Source organism: Papio anubis, chromosome 20, assembly GCF_008728515.1.
Source record: "Papio anubis isolate 15944 chromosome 20, Panubis1.0, whole genome shotgun sequence".
Classification (NCBI taxonomy): Eukaryota; Metazoa; Chordata; class Mammalia; order Primates; family Cercopithecidae; genus Papio; species Papio anubis.
Window position 1 is genome coordinate 33,036,080 of NC_044995.1, and position 18,615 is coordinate 33,054,694.

Sequence of the window (18,615 nt, forward strand, 5' to 3'; positions counted from 1 at the left end):
CGAGGCGGGATATCTTGATGGTTAAGGATGCAGCCCCTGGACCCCAAAATGTTGCTTCTTAATCTTTTTACCCATTCTTCGGAGCTTTGGATGCATGAATACGCTTTTTGCCAGGTTCAAATCTGGGCTGTCTGATCTTGAATGGGTCGTTGAGTCTGTCTCCCTTTGCCTCCTCACCCTAATGTCATTCGTAACAGGACCCGCCTCTTCAGTGGGTGGTTGGGAGATCGCGCAAGGACCCAGCACAGAATGGACTCTGTCACTAGTTCATTGTCACTGGTTGGGGGTCCCGCCACTCACCGTCAAGAGGCTTCTTTTAGAAGGGAAGGAAGTTCTCAGAGCCTCTGTGCACTACTGAGTCTGTGAAATGGGGAAAGAGCGATCCTGGGCCGGGCGCAGTGGCTCACGCCTGGAATCCCAGCACTTTGGGAGGCCGAAGTGGGCGAATCACTTGAGATCAGGAATTCAAGACCAGCCTGGCCAACATGGTGAAACCCCATCTCTGCCTAAAATGTAAAAATTAGACGGATGCGGTGACGGACTCCTGTAATCCCAGCTACTCAGGAGGCTGAGGCAGGAGAATTGCTTGAGCCCGGGAGGCGGATGTTGCAGTGAGCATGCCGCTGCACTCCAGCCTGGGCAACAGAGAGAGTCTCAAAAAAAGAAAGAAAAAAAAGATTGATATCTTCTTTCCTAACCACGATTTGCGAGGGTTGTGGTCCCACCCTTCCTACTCTGTTATGCTGTTACGTGTGTTGGTTGACACCTTCCTCCAGCAGATAGAACTGCTTTCACAGAGCTGCTTTTAATGGATTCCAAGGAGATGGGCTCAGAGATTTGTCTTTGCTCCTTTTCAGCCAGCACACACCTGTGAACTTCGTGAGGGCAGAGGCCCCCTTAAAAGAGTCCATCCAAGGTGGGCAGATCGCTTGAGGTCAGGAGTTCGAGACCAACCAGGCCAACCTGGCAAAACCCTATCTCTACTAAAAAAATTAAAGATAAATAAAAAATAAAAAGGGTCCAGCCTGCCTCTGAAGTTCCATGCGAGGATTATGGATTACTGCCTCCTTCCTTTGAGGATTAGGTGAAATAGAACAGGTTCTGTGAGCACAGTTTTGTGTGTGTGTGTGTGTGTGTGTGTGTGTATGTGTGTTGATTTTTTTTTTCCCCCCTTGAGACAGAGTCTCGCTCTGTCCCCCAGTCTGGAGTGCAGTGGCATGATCTCAGCTCACTGCAACCTCTGTCTCCCCAGTTCAAGCAATTCCCATGCCTCAGCCTCCTGAGTATTTGGGATTACAGGCACGTGCCACCATGCCTGGTGCTTTTTTTTTTTTTTTTTTGAGATGGAGTCCCACTCTTGCCCAGGCTGAAGTGCAGTGGCATGATCTCAGCCCACTGCAACTTCCACCTCCCAGGTTCAAGCAATTTGCTTGCCTCAGCTTCCCAAGTAGCTGGGATTAAAGGTGCACACCACCACGCCTGGCTAATTTTTGTGTTTTTAGTAGAGACAGGGTTTTGCCATGTTGGCCAGGCTGGTCTCAAACTCCTGATCTTAAATGATCCGCCCACCTCAGCTTCCCAAAGTGCTGGGATTACAGGTGTGAGCCACCATACGCAGCCTGAATTTTTTGTATTTTTGTAGAGACGGGGGTTTCACCATGTTGCCTAGGCTGGTCTCGAACTCCTGAGCTCAGGCGATCCGCCCACCTCAACCTCCCAAAGTGCCAGGATTACAGGCATGAGCCACTGTGCCCAGCCCCAAGTTGTGACTCTTAGTGTAGTTTTTTCTGTCTCACCATAGGGCAAAATAACATGGCAGCCAGACGAATTACACAGGAGACTTTTGATGCTGTATTACAAGAAAAAGCCAAGCGATATCACATGGATGCCAGCGGTGAGGCTGTAAGCGAAACTCTTCAGTTTAAAGCTCAAGGTAAAATAAAGTATTGTTGTTGTTGTTTTGGTTGGGGGTGTATCTTAGGGCCACGGCAGGAAGATTGCAGTACCTTGGGCAAATAATACCAGTCCTCTGATCCTTACATTCCTTATTTAGGAGATAATGGTTTTTTATTTTGATTTGGTTTAGTTTTTGAGCAGGGTCTTACTGTCTCCCCCAGGCTGAAGTACAATGGCACAGTTTTAGCTCACTGCAACCGTGAACTCCTAGGCTCAAGCCATCCTCCCATCTCTGCCTCCCAGAGTGCTGGGATTATAGGCATGAGCCACTGCACTTGGTCAGGGGATAATGTTTTGATCTGTCAGTCATCATTACGCAGATATCTGGAGCCTCTCGCAGTATATCCTCCCCGACCCACCTCAAGACAGTTTTGTTTGTTTGTTTGTTTGTTTTGAGACAGAGTTTCACTCTTGTCTCCCAGGCTAGAGGGCATTGGAGGGATCTCGGCTCACTGCAACCTCTGCCTCCTGGGTTCAAGCGGTTTTCCTGTCTCAGCCTCCTCAGTAGCTGGGATTACAGGCATGCACCACCACGCCCGGCTAATTTTTGTATTTGTAGTAGAGATGGGGTTTTACCATGTTGACCGGGCTGGTCTCAAACTCCTGACCTCAGGTGATCCGCTTGCCTTGGCCTCCCAAAATGCTGGGATTATAGGCATAAGCCACCGAGCCCAGCCCAGTTTTGTTTTTTGGTGTTTTTTTTTTTTTTTCTTTTAATAGATATGGGGTCTTGCTATGTTGTTCAGGCTGGTCTGCAACTCCTGGGCTCAAGCTATCCTCCCACCTCTGCCTCCAGTGTGTTGCGATTGCAGGCATGAGCCACTGCTCACAGCACCAAGACAGGTTCTTGGATCCATTTCCTGGCTCCATCCCCATCACCACTTAATTTTTTTTTTTTTTTTTTGAGAGAGAGTCTTGTACTGTCGCCCAGGCTGGAGTGCAGTGACGTGATCTTGGCTCACTGCAGCCTCTGCCTCCCGGGTTCAAGCAATTCTCCTACCTCAGCCTCCCGAGTAGCTGAGATTACAGGCGCCTGCCACCATGCCCGGCTAATTTTTTTGTATTTTTTTTTTAGTAGAGATGGGGTTTCACTATGTTGGTCAGGCTGGTCTTGAACTCCTGACCTTGTGATCCACCTGCCTCGTCCTCCCAAAGTGCTGGGATTACAGGCGTGAGCCACTGCACCCGGCCAGCTCTACCAGTTCTTTTTTTTTTTTTTTTTTTGAGACGGAGTCTCGCTCTGTCGCCCAGGCTGGAGTGCAGTGGCCGGATCTCAGCTCACTGCAAGCTCCGCCTCCCGGGTTCCCGCCATTCTCCTGCCTCAGCCTCCCGAGTAGCTGGGACTATAGGCGCCCGCCACCTCGCCCGGCTAATTTTTTGTATTTTTTAGTAGAGATGGGGTTTCACCGTGTTAGCCAGGATGGTCTCGATCTCCTGACCTCGTGATCCGCCCATTTCGGCCTCCCAAAGTGCTGGGATTACAGGCTTGAGCCACCGCGCCCGGCCCCCGCTCTACCAGTTCTTACCTGGATAATCAGAACAATCTCCTTCTGCAGCGTCTCTGTTTCTGGCTTCATTCCCCTCATGTCTCCCCTTTATAGAGTTGATCCACAGATCTGTTAGTGACAGCCTTACTGAACCACTGCTCTCCTTGGCCTCTTGGGGCTCCCCACTACAGGACACACCCTCAGAGGAGTGCAGGAGCAGTCAGGCCACAATATAAACAAGACAGGAGGGCATGGGGTGGCCTGTAGAGCTGCTGATTTTAGGCCCTGTCTGAAAACATTCCCATTGGAAGGTTTTGACACACCATGCCAGCAGAATCAAAAACAGTGCCTACACAGATCGCAGGATGACATGAAGGGTCCTTCACCTCCTGCCTTGGGCCTCACACTGAGGGCTGCTGTGCTGCCTGCTACCTATGCTTTGAATTCCTCCTGTCCCAGCACTGCCTGGTAAATTCCCTCAAGACAGATCACAGGTGCCTTCCCCCGGGAAGCCTTAGCATGCCTTGAGGCTGATTTGGTTGCCCTTTCCTGCCCCAGGGAAGTACATCGTGTACTCACTCCTCTGCCTGTCTCCTCTGGGTAGCACAGACAGTGCTGCTCCCAGCCACACCAGCCTTGGGGTGGAGGAGGTCTCCTGTGTTGGGTGACTTCTAAGTGTTTGGGGTAGGAATAACAAACATACTCTGGACCTGGACAAAGCAGGCTCAGAGATTGTCTTCAGATCTTGAGTTTTCAATAATTACATGAGTACTACACACAAACATTCCTGTTATAAAATATTGGAACAAATAAGAAGTAAAGGTTAAAATTAAAGTTCTCTTAACTGCTTGCTTATCCCTCTGAGGTATAACCGTATCCATGGTGTTTGTGCATTCTTTAGTTGTTTTAGTGTAATGCATGTATGTAATACTGAATATTTATGTTTTATTTAGATGGAGATTTAAATCTTTAACTTTACCTAGAGACTCAAGCACCAATACATATCTAAGTTACCTCCAGAAAGATTAGGGGCCTGGGCACAGTGACTCACACCAGCAATCTCACCACTTTGGGAGGCTGAGGCAAGAGGATCATTTGAGCCCTGGAGTTACAGACTAGTCTGGGCAAAAAAGTGAGACTCCCTCTCTACAAAAAATAAAAAGTTATCTGGGCATGGTAGCATGTACCTATGGCTCTGGCTACTTGGGAGGCTGAGGCAGGAAGTTGGCTTGTGCCCAGGAAATTGAGGCTGCAGTAAGCCGTGTTTGTGCCATTGTACTCCAGCCTGGGCCACAGAGTGAGTCCCTGTCTCAAAAAAAGATGGCTGGGTGCAGTGGCTTACACATGTAATCCCAGCACTTTGGGAGGCCAGGGTGGGCAGATCACCTGAGGTCAGGAGTTTGAGACCAGCCTGGCCAACATGGTGAAACCCTGTCTCTACTAAAAATACAAAAATGTGGCGGGCCCCTGTAATCGCAGCTACCCAGGAGGCTGAAACAGAAGAACAGCTGGAACCCGGGAGGTGGAGGTTGCAGTGAGCCAAGATCGCGCCCCTGCACTCCAGTACTCCAATACTCTAGCCTGGGCAACAGAGTGAGACTCTGTCTCTAAAAAAAAAGAAAAAAAAAGTGTTAGAGCTACTCTCCTTGGCCGGGCGCGGTGGCTCAAGCCTGTAATCCCAGCACTTTGGGAGGCCGAGACGGGCGGATCACGAGGTCAGGAGATCGAGACCATCCTGGCTACCATGGTGAAACCCCGTCTCTCCTAAAAAAATACAAAAAACTAGCCGGGCGAGGTGGCGGGCGCCTGTAGTCCCAGCTACTTGGGAGGCTGAGGCAGGAGAATGGCGTGAACCCGGGAGGAGGAGCTTGCAGTGAGCTGAGATCTGGCCACTGCACTCCACCCTGGGTGACAGAGCGAGACTCCGTCTCAAAAAAAAAAAAAACTACTCTCCTTGACCAGCCTGTCTCAAAATGTCATTGCCTTCTCAGGTTCCCACCTGCTTGATTTGTCTTCTTGGTACTTACTTGTATCTGATATATTCCTGTTTTTTGTCTGACTCTCTCAACTGACACGTTTCAGAGAGTTCTTATTTTCTTGCCATAACTTCAGTGCCTAGTACTGTGCTTGCACACAGTAGGTGCCCAGTTTGTACTTGTTGAACAAATGAACTAGGATTTATACACACTTTGGCTTCCTGTGGCCTCTTAACCCATTACTACCTCCTGGCACCTCTCTTTCCCTATTCATTTTTTTTTTTTTAAACTAGGTCATTGATTCTGATTGAAAAGCTAGAAAGGCACTCCATGAAAACTCTCCCTGAGGCCCGCTGTTCTCATATGCCCATAGTTCATCACTTCTGTTCCTTGCTTCTTACAGTTTCTCCATGTGATTAAGTAAATGCAAATATATCTTCCCCTATGCCCTTTTTTCTTTTTGACAGAGACAGGGTCTTGCTATGTTGCCCAGGCTGGTCTCAAACTCCTGGGCTCAAGTGATCCTCCCACCTCGGCCTCCCGAAGTGCAGGGATTATAGGTTTGAGCCACTGTGCCTGACCCATTTCCCCTTTTCTACATGGAGAAGGACAGAAGTAGACACTGTTCCGTTTCCATCATGTCCTCTCTTGATGTATCTTGCTAAGCTTCTGCCCTCCCTCCTGCCTGCCTCAGTCTGTGGTTTTTCAGCTCCAGAGAGAGGGTTGATTGGCCTGGCCTACCTTTCCAAGGGATAGGTTCAGCCAACTTTGGGTCAGCTGTGGTGGGTGTGGTGTTAGCTATGGTTCATCTAGCCTCACGGTTGCACCGTGGGCTGAGACTTCCTTCTAGGAAGCGGTGAAGGCAGGTAACCTCAGTAAAACCTATCTGTTCTGAGATAGAAGTAGAAACACAGAAGTGTTCCAGTTGCAGTAAAGATATCCAAGTTATTTGGGGACCAAACACCCTTTCCTCAGACTAAAAGAGGGATTGCCAACCCAGATGGCTAGAGAGTAGGGGATCTGAATGAGCGAGGGCTGTTGGTGCCAACTTAGAGAGTCTGTGTCTTGCCCGTTGGGCTGCTGCTGCCCATCCTGGGTTGATTGTCATCAGGGCAAACTCAGGGTTGGTGCTTTTAGATCTCCTGTTTTAGTAAGTAGTCAATCCAGATTTTTAAATGACACCACACACATTTTAAATGTTAGCGACAAATACGGATTGGCAAACAGCACTGAGGTGTATAAAGCACTTTTCCTGCCTGGTGATCCGTGGACTGTTTGTTTGCACTGTTTGCATCCTCTGGTCTAAAGTATCTTTTGGCTTCTTCTTTTTTTGAATGGTTTATTTCAGATCTCTTAAGGGCAGTCCCAAGATCCAGAGCAGAGATGTATGATGATGTCCACAGCGATAGCAGATACTCCCTCAGTGGATCTGTAGCTCACTCGCGAGACGCCGGAAGAGAAGGCCTGAGAAGTGACGTATTTCCAGGGCCTTCCTTCAGATCAAGCAACCCTTCCATCAGTGATGACAGCTACTTTCGCAAAGAATGTGGCCGGGATCTGGAATTTTCTCACTCTGATTCTCGGGACCAGGTCATTGGCCACCGGAAATTGGGACATTTCCGTTCTCAGGACTGGAAATTTGCGCTCCGTGGTTCTTGGGAGCAAGACTTTGGCCATCCAGTTTCTCAAGAGTCCTCCTCTTGGTCACAGGAGTATAGTTTTGGTCCCTCTGCAGTTTTGGGAGACTTTGGATCTTCCAGGCTGATTGAGAAAGAGTGTTTGGAGAAGGAGAGTCGGGATTATGACGTGGACCATCCTGGGGAGGCTGACTCTGTGCTCAGGGGCAGCAGTCAAGTCCAGGCCAGAGGCCGAGCTTTAAACATCGTTGACCAGGAAGGTTCCCTCCTAGGAAAGGGGGAGTCTCAGGGCCTGCTCACAGCTAAGGGGGGTGTTGGGAAACTTGTCACATTGAGAAATGTGAGCACAAAAAAAATACCCACCATGAATCGTATTACTCCCAAAACTCAGGGCACTAACCAAATCCAGAAAACCACTCCAAGTCCTGATGTGACCCTGGGGACAAACCCAGGGACAGAAGATATCCAGTTCCCCATTCAGAAGATCCCTCTGGGGCTGGATCTGAAGAATCTTCGGCTCCCCAGAAGAAAGATGAGTTTTGACATCGTAGATAAGTCTGATGTTTTTTCAAGATTTGGGATAGAAATAATCAAATGGGCAGGATTCCACACCATAAAAGATGATATTAAATTTTCCCAGCTTTTCCAGACTCTCTTTGAACTTGAAACAGAAACCTGTGCTAAAATGCTTGCCTCATTCAAATGTTCCTTAAAACCAGAGCACAGAGATTTTTGCTTTTTTACTATCAAATTTTTAAAGCACTCTGCTTTGAAAACACCCAGAGTTGATAATGAGTTTTTAAACATGCTTTTAGACAAAGGTGCTGTGAAGACCAAAAATTGCTTTTTTGAAATCATAAAGCCCTTTGACAAGTACATAATGAGACTTCAAGACCGGCTTCTGAAGAGTGTCACACCTCTGCTTATGGCCTGCAATGCCTACGAGCTGAGTGTCAAGATGAAGACCCTCAGTAACCCCCTGGACTTGGCTCTTGCCCTAGAAACCACCAATTCTCTCTGCCGGAAGTCTTTGGCCCTTTTGGGACAGACATTCTCCTTGGCCTCTTCTTTCCGGCAAGAGAAAATCTTAGAAGCTGTCGGCCTGCAAGATATAGCTCCATCACCTGCTGCATTTCCAAACTTCGAAGACTCCACTTTGTTTGGGAGAGAGTACATAGACCACCTGAAGGCCTGGCTAGTCAGCAGCGGGTGTCCCCTCCAGGTTAAGAAAGCCGAACCAGAGCCGACGCGAGAGGAGGAGAAAATGATTACTCCTACCAAACCCGAAATTCAGGCCAAGGCTCCAAGTAGTCTGAGTGATGGTAAGGAAAACAGCCAAAGTTTCTATTTGTTGTTTTTCATCTTTGTTTGGTAATGTCTTTTATTTGAGATTTTTTTACACAGAAGCTCTTTAGCCAATTGGAAACAAATCAAGATTTTAGTAGAAAATGCACATTGGGGCCGGGCGCGGTGGCTCAAGCCTGTAATCCCAGCACTTTGGGAGGCCGAGATGGGCGGATCACGAGGTCAGGAGATCGAGACCATCCTGGCTAACACGGTGAAACTCCGTCTCTACTAAGAAATACAAAAAATAGCCGGGCGAGGTGGCGGGCGCCTGTAGTCCCAGCTACTCGGGAGGCTGAGGCCGGAGAATGGCGTGAACCTGGGAGGCGGAGCTTGCAGTGAGCTGAGATCCGGCCACTGCACTCCAGCCTGGGCTACAGAGCGAGACTCCGTCTCAAAAAAAAAAAAAAAAAAAAGAAAATGCACATTGGCCAATATATGTCTGCCGTTCATTCTGTGAATATGTCTTAGTAATCTGCTGTTCACCATAAAAGTCTTTAGACAGCTGGGTGTGGTGGCACATGCCTGTAATTCAAGCACTTTGGGAGGCCGAGGTGGCGGGTTGCTTGAGACCAGGAGTTCAAGACCAGCCTGGCCAACATAGTGAAACCCCATCTCTACTAAAAATACAAAAACTAGCCGGGTGTGGTGGCACGTACCCAAAATCGTAGCTACTCGGGAGGCTGAGGCAGGAGAATCCACTTGGACCTGGGAGATGGAAGTTTCAGTGAGCTGAGATCACCCGACTGTACTCCAGCCTGGGCAACAGCAAGACTCTGTCTCAGAAAAACAAAAATCTTTGGACATTTTTAGGTCAGATACCTCTCGGGATTTGGTAGAAAGCTGTGGCCATTGCCAGAAAAAATGCTCATCTATTCATACACAATTTTACCTATATCTTCTGAGGGGTTCATACCTTTCTGCAGCCAAGGTTAGGAACCCTTATTCCTTTTTTTTTTTTTTTTCTTTTTAATCTTTGAAAGAAAGAAGGCTTGACTTTCTTTCTTTGTTTTTGTTTTTTTGAGACATGGTCATGCCCTGTCACCCAGGCTGGTGTGCAGTGGCATGATCATGGCTCACTGCAGCCCCAACCTTCTGGGCTCAAGTGATCCTTCCACCTCAACCTCCTGCGTAGCTGGGACTATTGGCTTGTACCACTGTGCCTGGCTAACTTTTTTTGTATTTTTTGTAGAGAATCATGTTGCCTAGACTGGTCTCAAACTCCTGAGCTCAAGTGATCTACCCGCCTCAGCCTCCCAAAGTGCTGGGATTATAGGCGTGAGTCACTGCGCCTGGCTTGGAACCCTTGTTCCAACATGTCCCCACAAGGTATTACTAGAAGGGAGAAAAAACACAGAGCATCGTCTCTAAGGAATCCCCAGTCTCCTGAGGGAAGAAAATCACAAAGTCCAGTCACTCGTGAGCCAGGGGTGGTAGCACAGGTCTGTAATCCTAGCTACTCGGGAGGCTGAGGAGGGAGGATTGCTTGAGACCAGGAGTTCAAGGCTGCAGTGACCTGTGATTGCGTCTGTGAATAGCCACTGCACTCCAGCCTGGGCTAGCATCACCCTGTCTCTCAATAAACCAAAACAAAAAAACAGTCAGCCCTGTGCTAGAATTAAAGTGACACAGGAGAGGCTCCAGCCCAGCCTGGAGAGTTGTGGAGGTCATGCTTGAGCTGTATTGAAGGATGTGTAGGGACCAGCCAGGTCATTCCACATAGTGAATGCACCTTTTCGCCCTACTCACTTTCCTAGACTGGCTAAAGTTGGTGAATTACTTAAGTACACCTGCTAATTAGCAGTTATCATTGGCTTTCTGGGGAGAGGAAAAGGCCAAGGAAGAGAAATAGAAGTGATAAGCTGTTTGATTTCCCTGTTCCTTCCTCCTAAACTCCCAGAATGGGCTCTCACAGCCCAGACATCCCAGAGATCTCAAGCATACATGGTAACCATGCTGTCTTAACTCTTGTGATAGAGAGAAAGCACTTTTCCCACTGACGTGGTTGTCACCTTCCATTGCCCCCAGCCCAGTGGGGAAGTCTCATTTGTTCCTGACTTTCTTTGCTCTTTCACCACCCTCATGAAGCCCCAACGGCACTAGATACTGGATAGGTCCCACCACATACAGGTGGCCACATCCTACCCCCAGAGAGGAATCCTTCCAGAAGTAGGCTCAGGGCTGAAGGGACCCTATTCCCCAACCCTTCACAAAGTGATGGGATACTGTTTGAAGGAAGAAAAGTCACCCATAACCTAAAGTGGTTGTAACCCACCCACTTACCCTCCCACAGCCTTCGATGTTCCCCATGCTTTCCTGCAGCTGCAGGCGTGCTGGACTGAAAATGCTACCGCCTGCTTTTCTATGTGATTGCCAGAAAGCCCTCTTTGTTTCCACAGCCTTTGCTACATCGTGATATTGACCTAATGTAAATTACCTCACCTTTCCCTTGATGCTGGATTCATGCTGCCTTTTACTAGAGGTTTCTGAAGCCAGACAGACCTGGGTTCACATGTAGTTGGCATCTGCAAGCCTCAGTTCCCTGTCTGGATAGCGGGATAGCTGGTGGCAGGGCCCACATCTCATGAGGCTTCCCCACCGCTGCTCATGTTCCTGTTAGAAATGTTGGAATGGAGCCAGGCATGGTGGCTCACACCTGTAATCCCAACACTTTGGGAGGCTGAGGCGGGTGGATCAGGAGTTCGAGACCAGCCTGGCCAACATGATGAAACCCCATCTGTACTAAAAATACAAAAATTAGCTGAATGTGGAGGCGCGTGACTAATCCCAGCTACTTGGGAGGCTGAGGCAGGAGAATCGCTTGAACCCAGGAGGCGGAGGTTGCAGTGAGCCGAGATCGTGCCATTGCATTCCAGCCTGGGCAACAGGGTGAGACTCCATCTAAAAAAAAAAAAAAGGAGAGAAAGAAATGCTGGAATGGGCCAGGTGCAGTGGCTCGTTCCTGTAATCCCAGCACTTTGGGAGACCGAGGTGGAGGGATAACGAGGTCAGGACATCGAAACCATTCTGGCTAACACGGTGAAACCCCGTTGCTACTAAAAATACAAAAAATTAGTCAGTCGTGGTGGCATGTGCCTGTAGTCCCAGCTACTCGGGAGGCTGAGGCAAGATAATTGCTTGAACCCGGGAGGCAGAGGTTACAGTGAGCCAAGATCTTGCTACTGCTCTCCAGCCTGGCAACAGAGCAAGACTCCGTCTCCAAAAAAAAAAGAAAAGGAAAGGAAAAAAGAAATGCTGGAATGGGCCAGGCGCAGTGGCTCACACCTGTAATCCCAACACTTTGGGAGGCTGAGGCAGGTGGATCACCTGAGGTCAGGAGTTCGAGACCAGCCTGGCCAACGTGATGAAACCCTGTCTTTACTAAAAATCAAAAATTATCCTGGCGTGGTGGCACACACCTATAATCCCAGCTACTTGGGAGGCTGAGGCAGGAGAGATGCTTAAACTTGGGAAGTGGAGGTTGCAGTGAGCTTAGAGCGTGCTACTCCACTCCAGCCTGGGTGATGAGCAAAAGTCCGTCTAGGAAAAAAAAAAAAAAAAGAAATGCTGGAATGACGTATTTGATTGAATGCTTTGGTTATTACTATTACTTTTTTTTTTTTTTTAATTCTTGAAAGGATACATTCTCAGGAGTAGGATTGCTGGACCAAAGCTGTGTCACACTTTCTGACTCTTGCTCATGGTCTTCCTAGCTAAAGATGACCAAATTAGCAGGGGTCCCCAAATTTCATTGCTGACTGTAAACCTCAACATCTTTTATAAAATCACGTAAAACTAGTAGTTCTGTAAAAAGAGAGCCATGAAAAAAAGCAGTTTCAAAGGGGACATACTTGGAATAACGTGGCAGTTGAAGGATTGACTCATCATGTGTGAAGAGCTCACACTAGTGTTTAAAATAAGCTCAAAGCTGTAACATGGACACAGGTGGGCACAGGACTGTGCAATCATTTACAGAACAAACTGGAAAACCTTGCTAGTTCAGCAGTGATTTTAACTGAATGGCTGAACAAATAGACCATTCTGTGCTTTTTTGTTTGTTTTTGGTTTTGGGACGGAGTTTCGCTCTTGTTGCCCAGGCTGGAGTGCAACGGCGTGATCTCGGCTTACCGCAACCTCCGCCTCCCAGGTTCAAGCAGTTGTCCTGCTTCAGCCTCCCTAGTAGCTGGGATTGTAGTCATGTGCTACCACGCCCAGCTAATTTTGTAATTTTGTATTTAACATGTTTCTCCATGTTGGTCAGGCTGGTCTCGAACTTCCAACCTCAGGTGATCCGCCCACCTTGACCTCCCAAAGTGCTGGGATTACAGGCATAAGCCACCGCGCCCAGCCATCATTCTGTGCTTTTAAAACTAACCAATTATTAGGAAATTAAACAATCTTACCATTTGAAGAAACATGTTCTTCTGTGTTGCTGGCAGCATTGTAAATTTAAAGTCATATTGGAGGAAATTCACACTTTAAAAAATATTTTGGGCAGGGCATGGTGGCTCACACCTATAATCCCAGCACTTTGGGAGGTAGAGGAGGGTGGATCTCTTGAGCCCAAGAATTGGAGACCAGCCTGAGCAAGATGGTGAAGACTCATCTCTACAAAATTTTTAAAAATTAGCCAGATGTAGTGGCGCATGTCTGTCGTCCCAGCTACTTGGGAGGCTGAGGCCTGAGAATTGCTTGAGCCCAGGAGTTCGAGGCTACAGTGAACTATCATGGGACCACTGCACTCCAGCCTGGGCGACAGAGTGAGACCCCGTCTCAAAAAAGAAAAGATTTGTTTCTTTTTTTTTTTTTTGAGATAGAATCTCTCTCTGATGCCCAGGCTGGAGTGCAGTGGCGCGATCTCGGCTCACTGCAAGCTCCACCTCCTGGGTTCACGCCATTCTCCTGCCTCAGCCTCCTGAGTAGCTGGTACTCCAGGCGCCCACCACCATGCCTGGCTAATTTTTTTGTATTTTTTAGTAGAGATGGAGTTTCACTGTGTTAGCCAGGCTGGTCTTGATCTCCTGACCTCGTGATCCGCCCACCTTGGCCTCCCAAAGTGCTGGGATTACAGGCGTGAGCCACCGTACCTGGCTAAAATTTGTTTCTTATACATTCAACAGATATTTTCTGTGAACATGTAATTTGGGACCATTGACCTTTTTTTTTTGTTTGTTTGTTTTGAGATAGAGTCTCGCTCTGTTGCCAGACTGGAGTGCAGTGGCATGATCTTGGCTCACTGCAACCTCTGCCTCCCGGGTTTAAGCAATGCTCCTGCCTCAGCCTCCCAAGTAGCTGAGACTATAGGTGCATGCTGCCATGCCTGGCTAATTTTCTTTTTTTTTTTGTATTTTAGTAGAGACAGGGTTTCACCGTGTTAGCCAGGATGGTCTCGATCTCCTGACCTCGTGATCCGCCCGCCTCAGCCTCCCAAAGTGCTAGGATTACAGACGTGAGCCACCGCACCTGGCGTTTTTTTGTTTTAAAGATAAATCATGGCCAGGCGCGGTGGCTCACGCCTGTAATCCCAGCACTTTGGGAGGCCGAGGCGGGCGGATCACAAGGTCAGGAGATCGAGACCACAGTGAAACCCCGTCTCTACTAAAAATACAAAAAATTAGCCGGGCGCGGTGGTGGGCGCCTGTAGTCCCAGCTACTCAGGAGGCTGAGGCAGGAGAATGGCGTGAACCCGGGAGGCGGAGCTTGCAGTGAGCCGAGATCGCGCCACTGCACTCCAGCCTGGGCCACAGCGCGAGACTCCGTCTCAAAAAAAAAAAAAAAAAAGATAAATCATAAGGAAAATGAAATTCGTGATAATTCTACCCCCATAACATCTGTTAACATATTTCCTTATAGTCTTTTCCTATGTATCCATATTTATATATTTTTTTATTCCCACTTTTATATTGAGAACTATAACCTAGATACCTTTCTTGTGTATTTTAAACTAGATATTTATATTTTCCACTTTAATGTTATGAACATTCAAATTATTAAGTGATACATGAAAATGATATCAAATTGCTATACGTCTTTCTTTTTCTAGAGTATATAAATAAATTGCTCTGTCCAGTCATTGAAAGCTGTGACTGTTTCTCTCCTAGTGGTTATGCTGTTACATTTTTTAGGAGGAGATTTTCTGTATTGGTTTGTAGAATAAGGTGTTGTTTTCCTCTTTTCAATTCTGGTGTCTTGTGAATGAGGATTTCGGTTGTTGACGCCTGCTTGGGTTCAGTGCTAAGCCCCCAACTACTGTACTGTCCTCGTCTTCCCAGAGCCCACAGTCAGCACGTTTCTCAGAAAAGCTGTTCTGTGTGTTCCAGCTGTCCCCCAGCGAGCAGATCACAAGGTAGCAGACACCATCGACCAGCTTGTGAAACGTGTCATCGAAGGCAGCCTGTCTCCCAAAGAGAGAACTCTTCTCAAAGAGGACCCTGCTTACTGGTAGGTCTTTAAATGTCCAGCCTGTGAATCCTTCTCATGGAGTATATGGCAAAATTTGGGTCACTCTGATGGTGTTGAGAGCAGAGGGTGAGATACTTGAGTAAGTGGTGTTCTCCAGTGAGAAGAGCATGAGGGTGGCTCAGATTTATGTGGGTTCAGCAAGTCCTAGCTCTGTTGCAGAGCAGTGGTAGGCTGGCTGGGTGGTGGCATTCTCTTACCTGTGAATACAGCTCCAACTCCCTGCTTTGCTGTTTTAAGGATGCAATGAGATGTTCATGCAGAGAATACAGAGTAAGGGTAGTAAGATTAGTAATACATCATTGCAGTTGTTTGCAGTTTATTGCTAATATTTGTTAAACTGTGTTTTGCTTAACTGCCTCTTTTTTTTTTTTGGGGATGGAGTCTCGCTCTGTCGCCCAGGCTGGAGTGCAGTGGCCAGATCTCAGCTCACTGCAAGCTCCGCCTCCCAGGTTTACGCCATTCTCCTGCCTTAGCCTCTCGAGTAGTTGGGACTACAGGCGCCCGCCGCCATGCCCAGCTAGTTTTTTTTTTTTGTATTTTTTTAGTAGAGATGGGGTTTCACTGTGTTAGCCAGGATGGTCTCGATCTCCTGACCTTGTGATCCACCCATCTCGGCCTCCCAAAGTGCTGAGATTACAGGCTTGAGCCACCGCGCCTGGCCTTAACTGCCTCTTTATGTGAATAGAACAACTTTTTAAAATTACAGTTTGCATCCTAAATATAGTACTTTCTTATTAGAGAAAGTAAAGAACAGGCCAGAGAAAGAGTCTCGCTCTGTCACCCAGGCTGGAGTACCGTGGCGCAATCTTAGCTTACTGCAACCTCCGTCTCCTGGGTTCAAGTGATTCTCGTGCCTCAGCCTCCCAAATAGCTGAGATTACAGGCGCACACCAGCACACCCAGCTAATTTTTGTATTTTTAGTAGAGACGGGGTTTCACCATGTTGGCCAGGTTGGTCTCGAACTCCTGACCTCAGGTGACCCACCTGCCTTGGCTTCCCAAAGTGCTGGGATTACAGGTGTGAGCCATCGCGCCAGGCCGAGACACATTTCTTTTTTTTTTTTTTTTTTTTTTTTAAAAAGGAGGTGATGATCAGTGCTTTGCTTGTATTTCTGCCTACCTTTCTGGCAGTTTATCATGATATCTGGGAGTGAAACTGCTGGGTTAAAGCTCATGTTAGAGACTTTTGATTTATGTCAGTTTCTCAGCTGCAGCACTTTTTATTATTTAATTTTTTTTGGAACAGAGTCTCGCCCTGTCACCAGGCTGGAGTGCAGTGGGGCGATCTCGGCTCACTGCAACCTCTGTTTCCCGGGTTCAAGCAATTCTTGTGCCTCAGCCTCCCGAGTAACTGGGATTACAGGTGCCCACCACCACACCCAGCTAATTTTTTGTATTCTAGTAGAGACGGGGTTTCACCATGTTGCCCAGGGTGGTCTTGAACTCCTGAACTCAGGCGATCCGCCCGCCTCGGCCTCCCAAAGTGCTGGGATTACAGGCGTGAGCCACTGCACCCAGCCTCAGCTGCAGCACTGTTGACATTTGAGACTGAATCATTCTGTATTAGGGTTGGAGCTGTCCTGGACATTGCAGGCTATTTAGCAGCATCTGTGGTCTCTATCCGTTTGATGTTAGCAGGACCTTCTATCTCACTAGTAACAACCCAGAATACATCCAGGCACTGCCTGGTGTCACATGGCAGGCAGAGCTGCCCCTGATGGAGACCATTGATGTTTATCATCAGTTTACTCTCCATAGGTTATGTGTACTAATTGACCCTCTCACTGCTACTCTGTAAGTGTGCTGTGCCCTCTTTTGTTTTCTGTTTTTGTTAGGGACAGGATCTCACTCTGTTGCTCAGGCTGCAGTGCAGGGGTGCTATCACAGCCCGCTGCAACCTTGACCTCCTGAGTGTACCCTTTTTGGTAGTCAGATTATACCCATATTGGACTTGTTATTCTTGCTGTTGTAATTACTAAAGATGCTTGAAAGGCATACATTTCCATGTCTTTGGTCCTTCCCATCATGATTTACCCAGGGGAAGGTTGGAACTTGTTGTGTTTTTATTTTTACAAAATTCTTGAGTTTGGATTATTTACATGTATTGAATGAGGTAGGCATGTAACTTAAAAGTTAAAAATTCCCAAATAACCTAATTGTCGCAGCATCATTTATTGAATACTTTTTATTTAGTAAACACTTGTGCCTTCTGTGCAGTTGGTACTGTTCTAAGCACATTACTGATTTGAGCACTAGCTAGTTGAATCCTCATTAATGTTGCGAAGCAGGTCTATTGCTATGCTTATTTTACAGACAAGAAACTTAGAGGCTCCAAGAGTCTTCTTGGCTTGAGGATTCACAGCTAGTAAGAGGCAAAGTTGAGATTCAAATCCAGAGTCTGTGGTCTGAACCAGTGTGCATGCTGAAGGAAGGAAGCTAGATAGCCCCAGATTGACAGATGCAAGCAGATACCAGACCCTCTTGATAAGAAGGCATCCAGACTTAGAAGGCCTAGGGGCACTTTCCAGGTGGTTGATAAGGTTATTAGGCTGGAGGAATAGGAGGCCCTGAGAGAACTGGGGGCTCGTGCCTCTGCCCCATGACCCCTGCACATGGCCCAGGGGTCTCATGACCACTGATAACCAGGTGCGGCAGACAGAAGCCAGAGTCAGGGGTGTGTTTGGATAGAAATAAGCATCAAAGTAAGAACTGATATTTGAGGTAAACCAGTATCATGAAAGAGAATCATCAAACTCAACAAACTTCTGACACCCTAGAAGACAAGAGTTACTATGAGAAAGAGGAGGTGTAGTCTATAAATATGTATGTGTAATGAATAGTCTCAGGTAATAAGAGTATATTGTATCCATGAAACAGACACTGGTTGCTATGAAAACAGAAAACTGGTTGCTATCCAAGATCCTGTTAAGGATCTTGGAAATGGAAAATAGATTGAAATAAAAATCTCAGCGGTTGGCTGATAGAATAGATCCTGAAGAAGGACAGATTTAGGAGTTGTTCCCAGAGACTTTATCATCCAAAAACTCCTTCACAAGGAATTACCTGGCCAGGTGCGGTGGCTCACGCCTGTAATCCCAACACTTTGGGAGACCGAGGGGGACAGATCACCTGAGGTTGGGAGTTTGAGACCAGCCTGGCCAACATGGTAAAGCCCTGTCTCTACTAAAGATGCAAAAAATTAGCCGGACATGGTGGCAGGCGCCTGTAATCCCAGCTACTTGGGAGACTGAGGCACGAGAATCGCTTGAACCTGGGAGTCAGAGGTTGCAGTGAGCTAAGATCGCACCACTGCACTCCAGCCTGGGTACGACAGAGCAAAACCGTCTCAAAAAAAAAAAAAAAAAAAAGAAGGAATTACCAAGGTACTATAAGAGGAAAGAGTGTGATACAAAAACACAGCAATAAGTAAAGAAACTGCTAAACTTAGGTTTCTGGTGTGCGTGTTTGAATTCTTAAGTCAAAATGCTCCTTGTATGTTGTATTTAACAAAACAGTTCAACGCATAATGAAAAGCCAGATGTTTCTGCTGTGACCTGTTCCCATGTTCCAGCCCTTGAAGGCAGTTGCTTAGTTCTTCAAACTACTTCTCACGGCTACCTCTGTATCTTTTTTTTTTTTTTTTTTTTTTTGAGATGGAGTCTCTGTAGCCCAGGCTGGAGTGCAGTGGCATGATCTCGGCTCCATGCAAGCTCTGCCCCCCGGGTTCACGCCATTCTTCTGCCTCAGCCTCCT

At 47.5% G+C, this 18,615-nt stretch overlaps 1 protein-coding gene across 26 annotated transcripts in view; it reads left to right on the plus strand.

Moving 5' to 3' along the window:
- The window catches only part of SUGP2 (SURP and G-patch domain containing 2), a 44,360-nt gene that overhangs the window by 1,031 nt on the left and 24,714 nt on the right, over positions 1-18,615 (plus strand). For all 26 annotated transcript variants that reach the window (XR_002518925.2, XR_002518926.2, XR_640822.4 and 23 more), the window contains exons 2-4: positions 1,802-1,933; positions 6,768-8,378; positions 14,721-14,841. Coding sequence is in view for 12 of the 26 variants with exons in the window: in XM_021930918.2 (XP_021786610.2) it covers positions 1,802-1,933; positions 6,768-8,378; positions 14,721-14,841 (1,864 nt within the window). In the remaining 14 variants the exon portion in view is untranslated. The remainder of the gene's footprint in view (positions 1-1,801; positions 1,934-6,767; positions 8,379-14,720; positions 14,842-18,615) is intronic.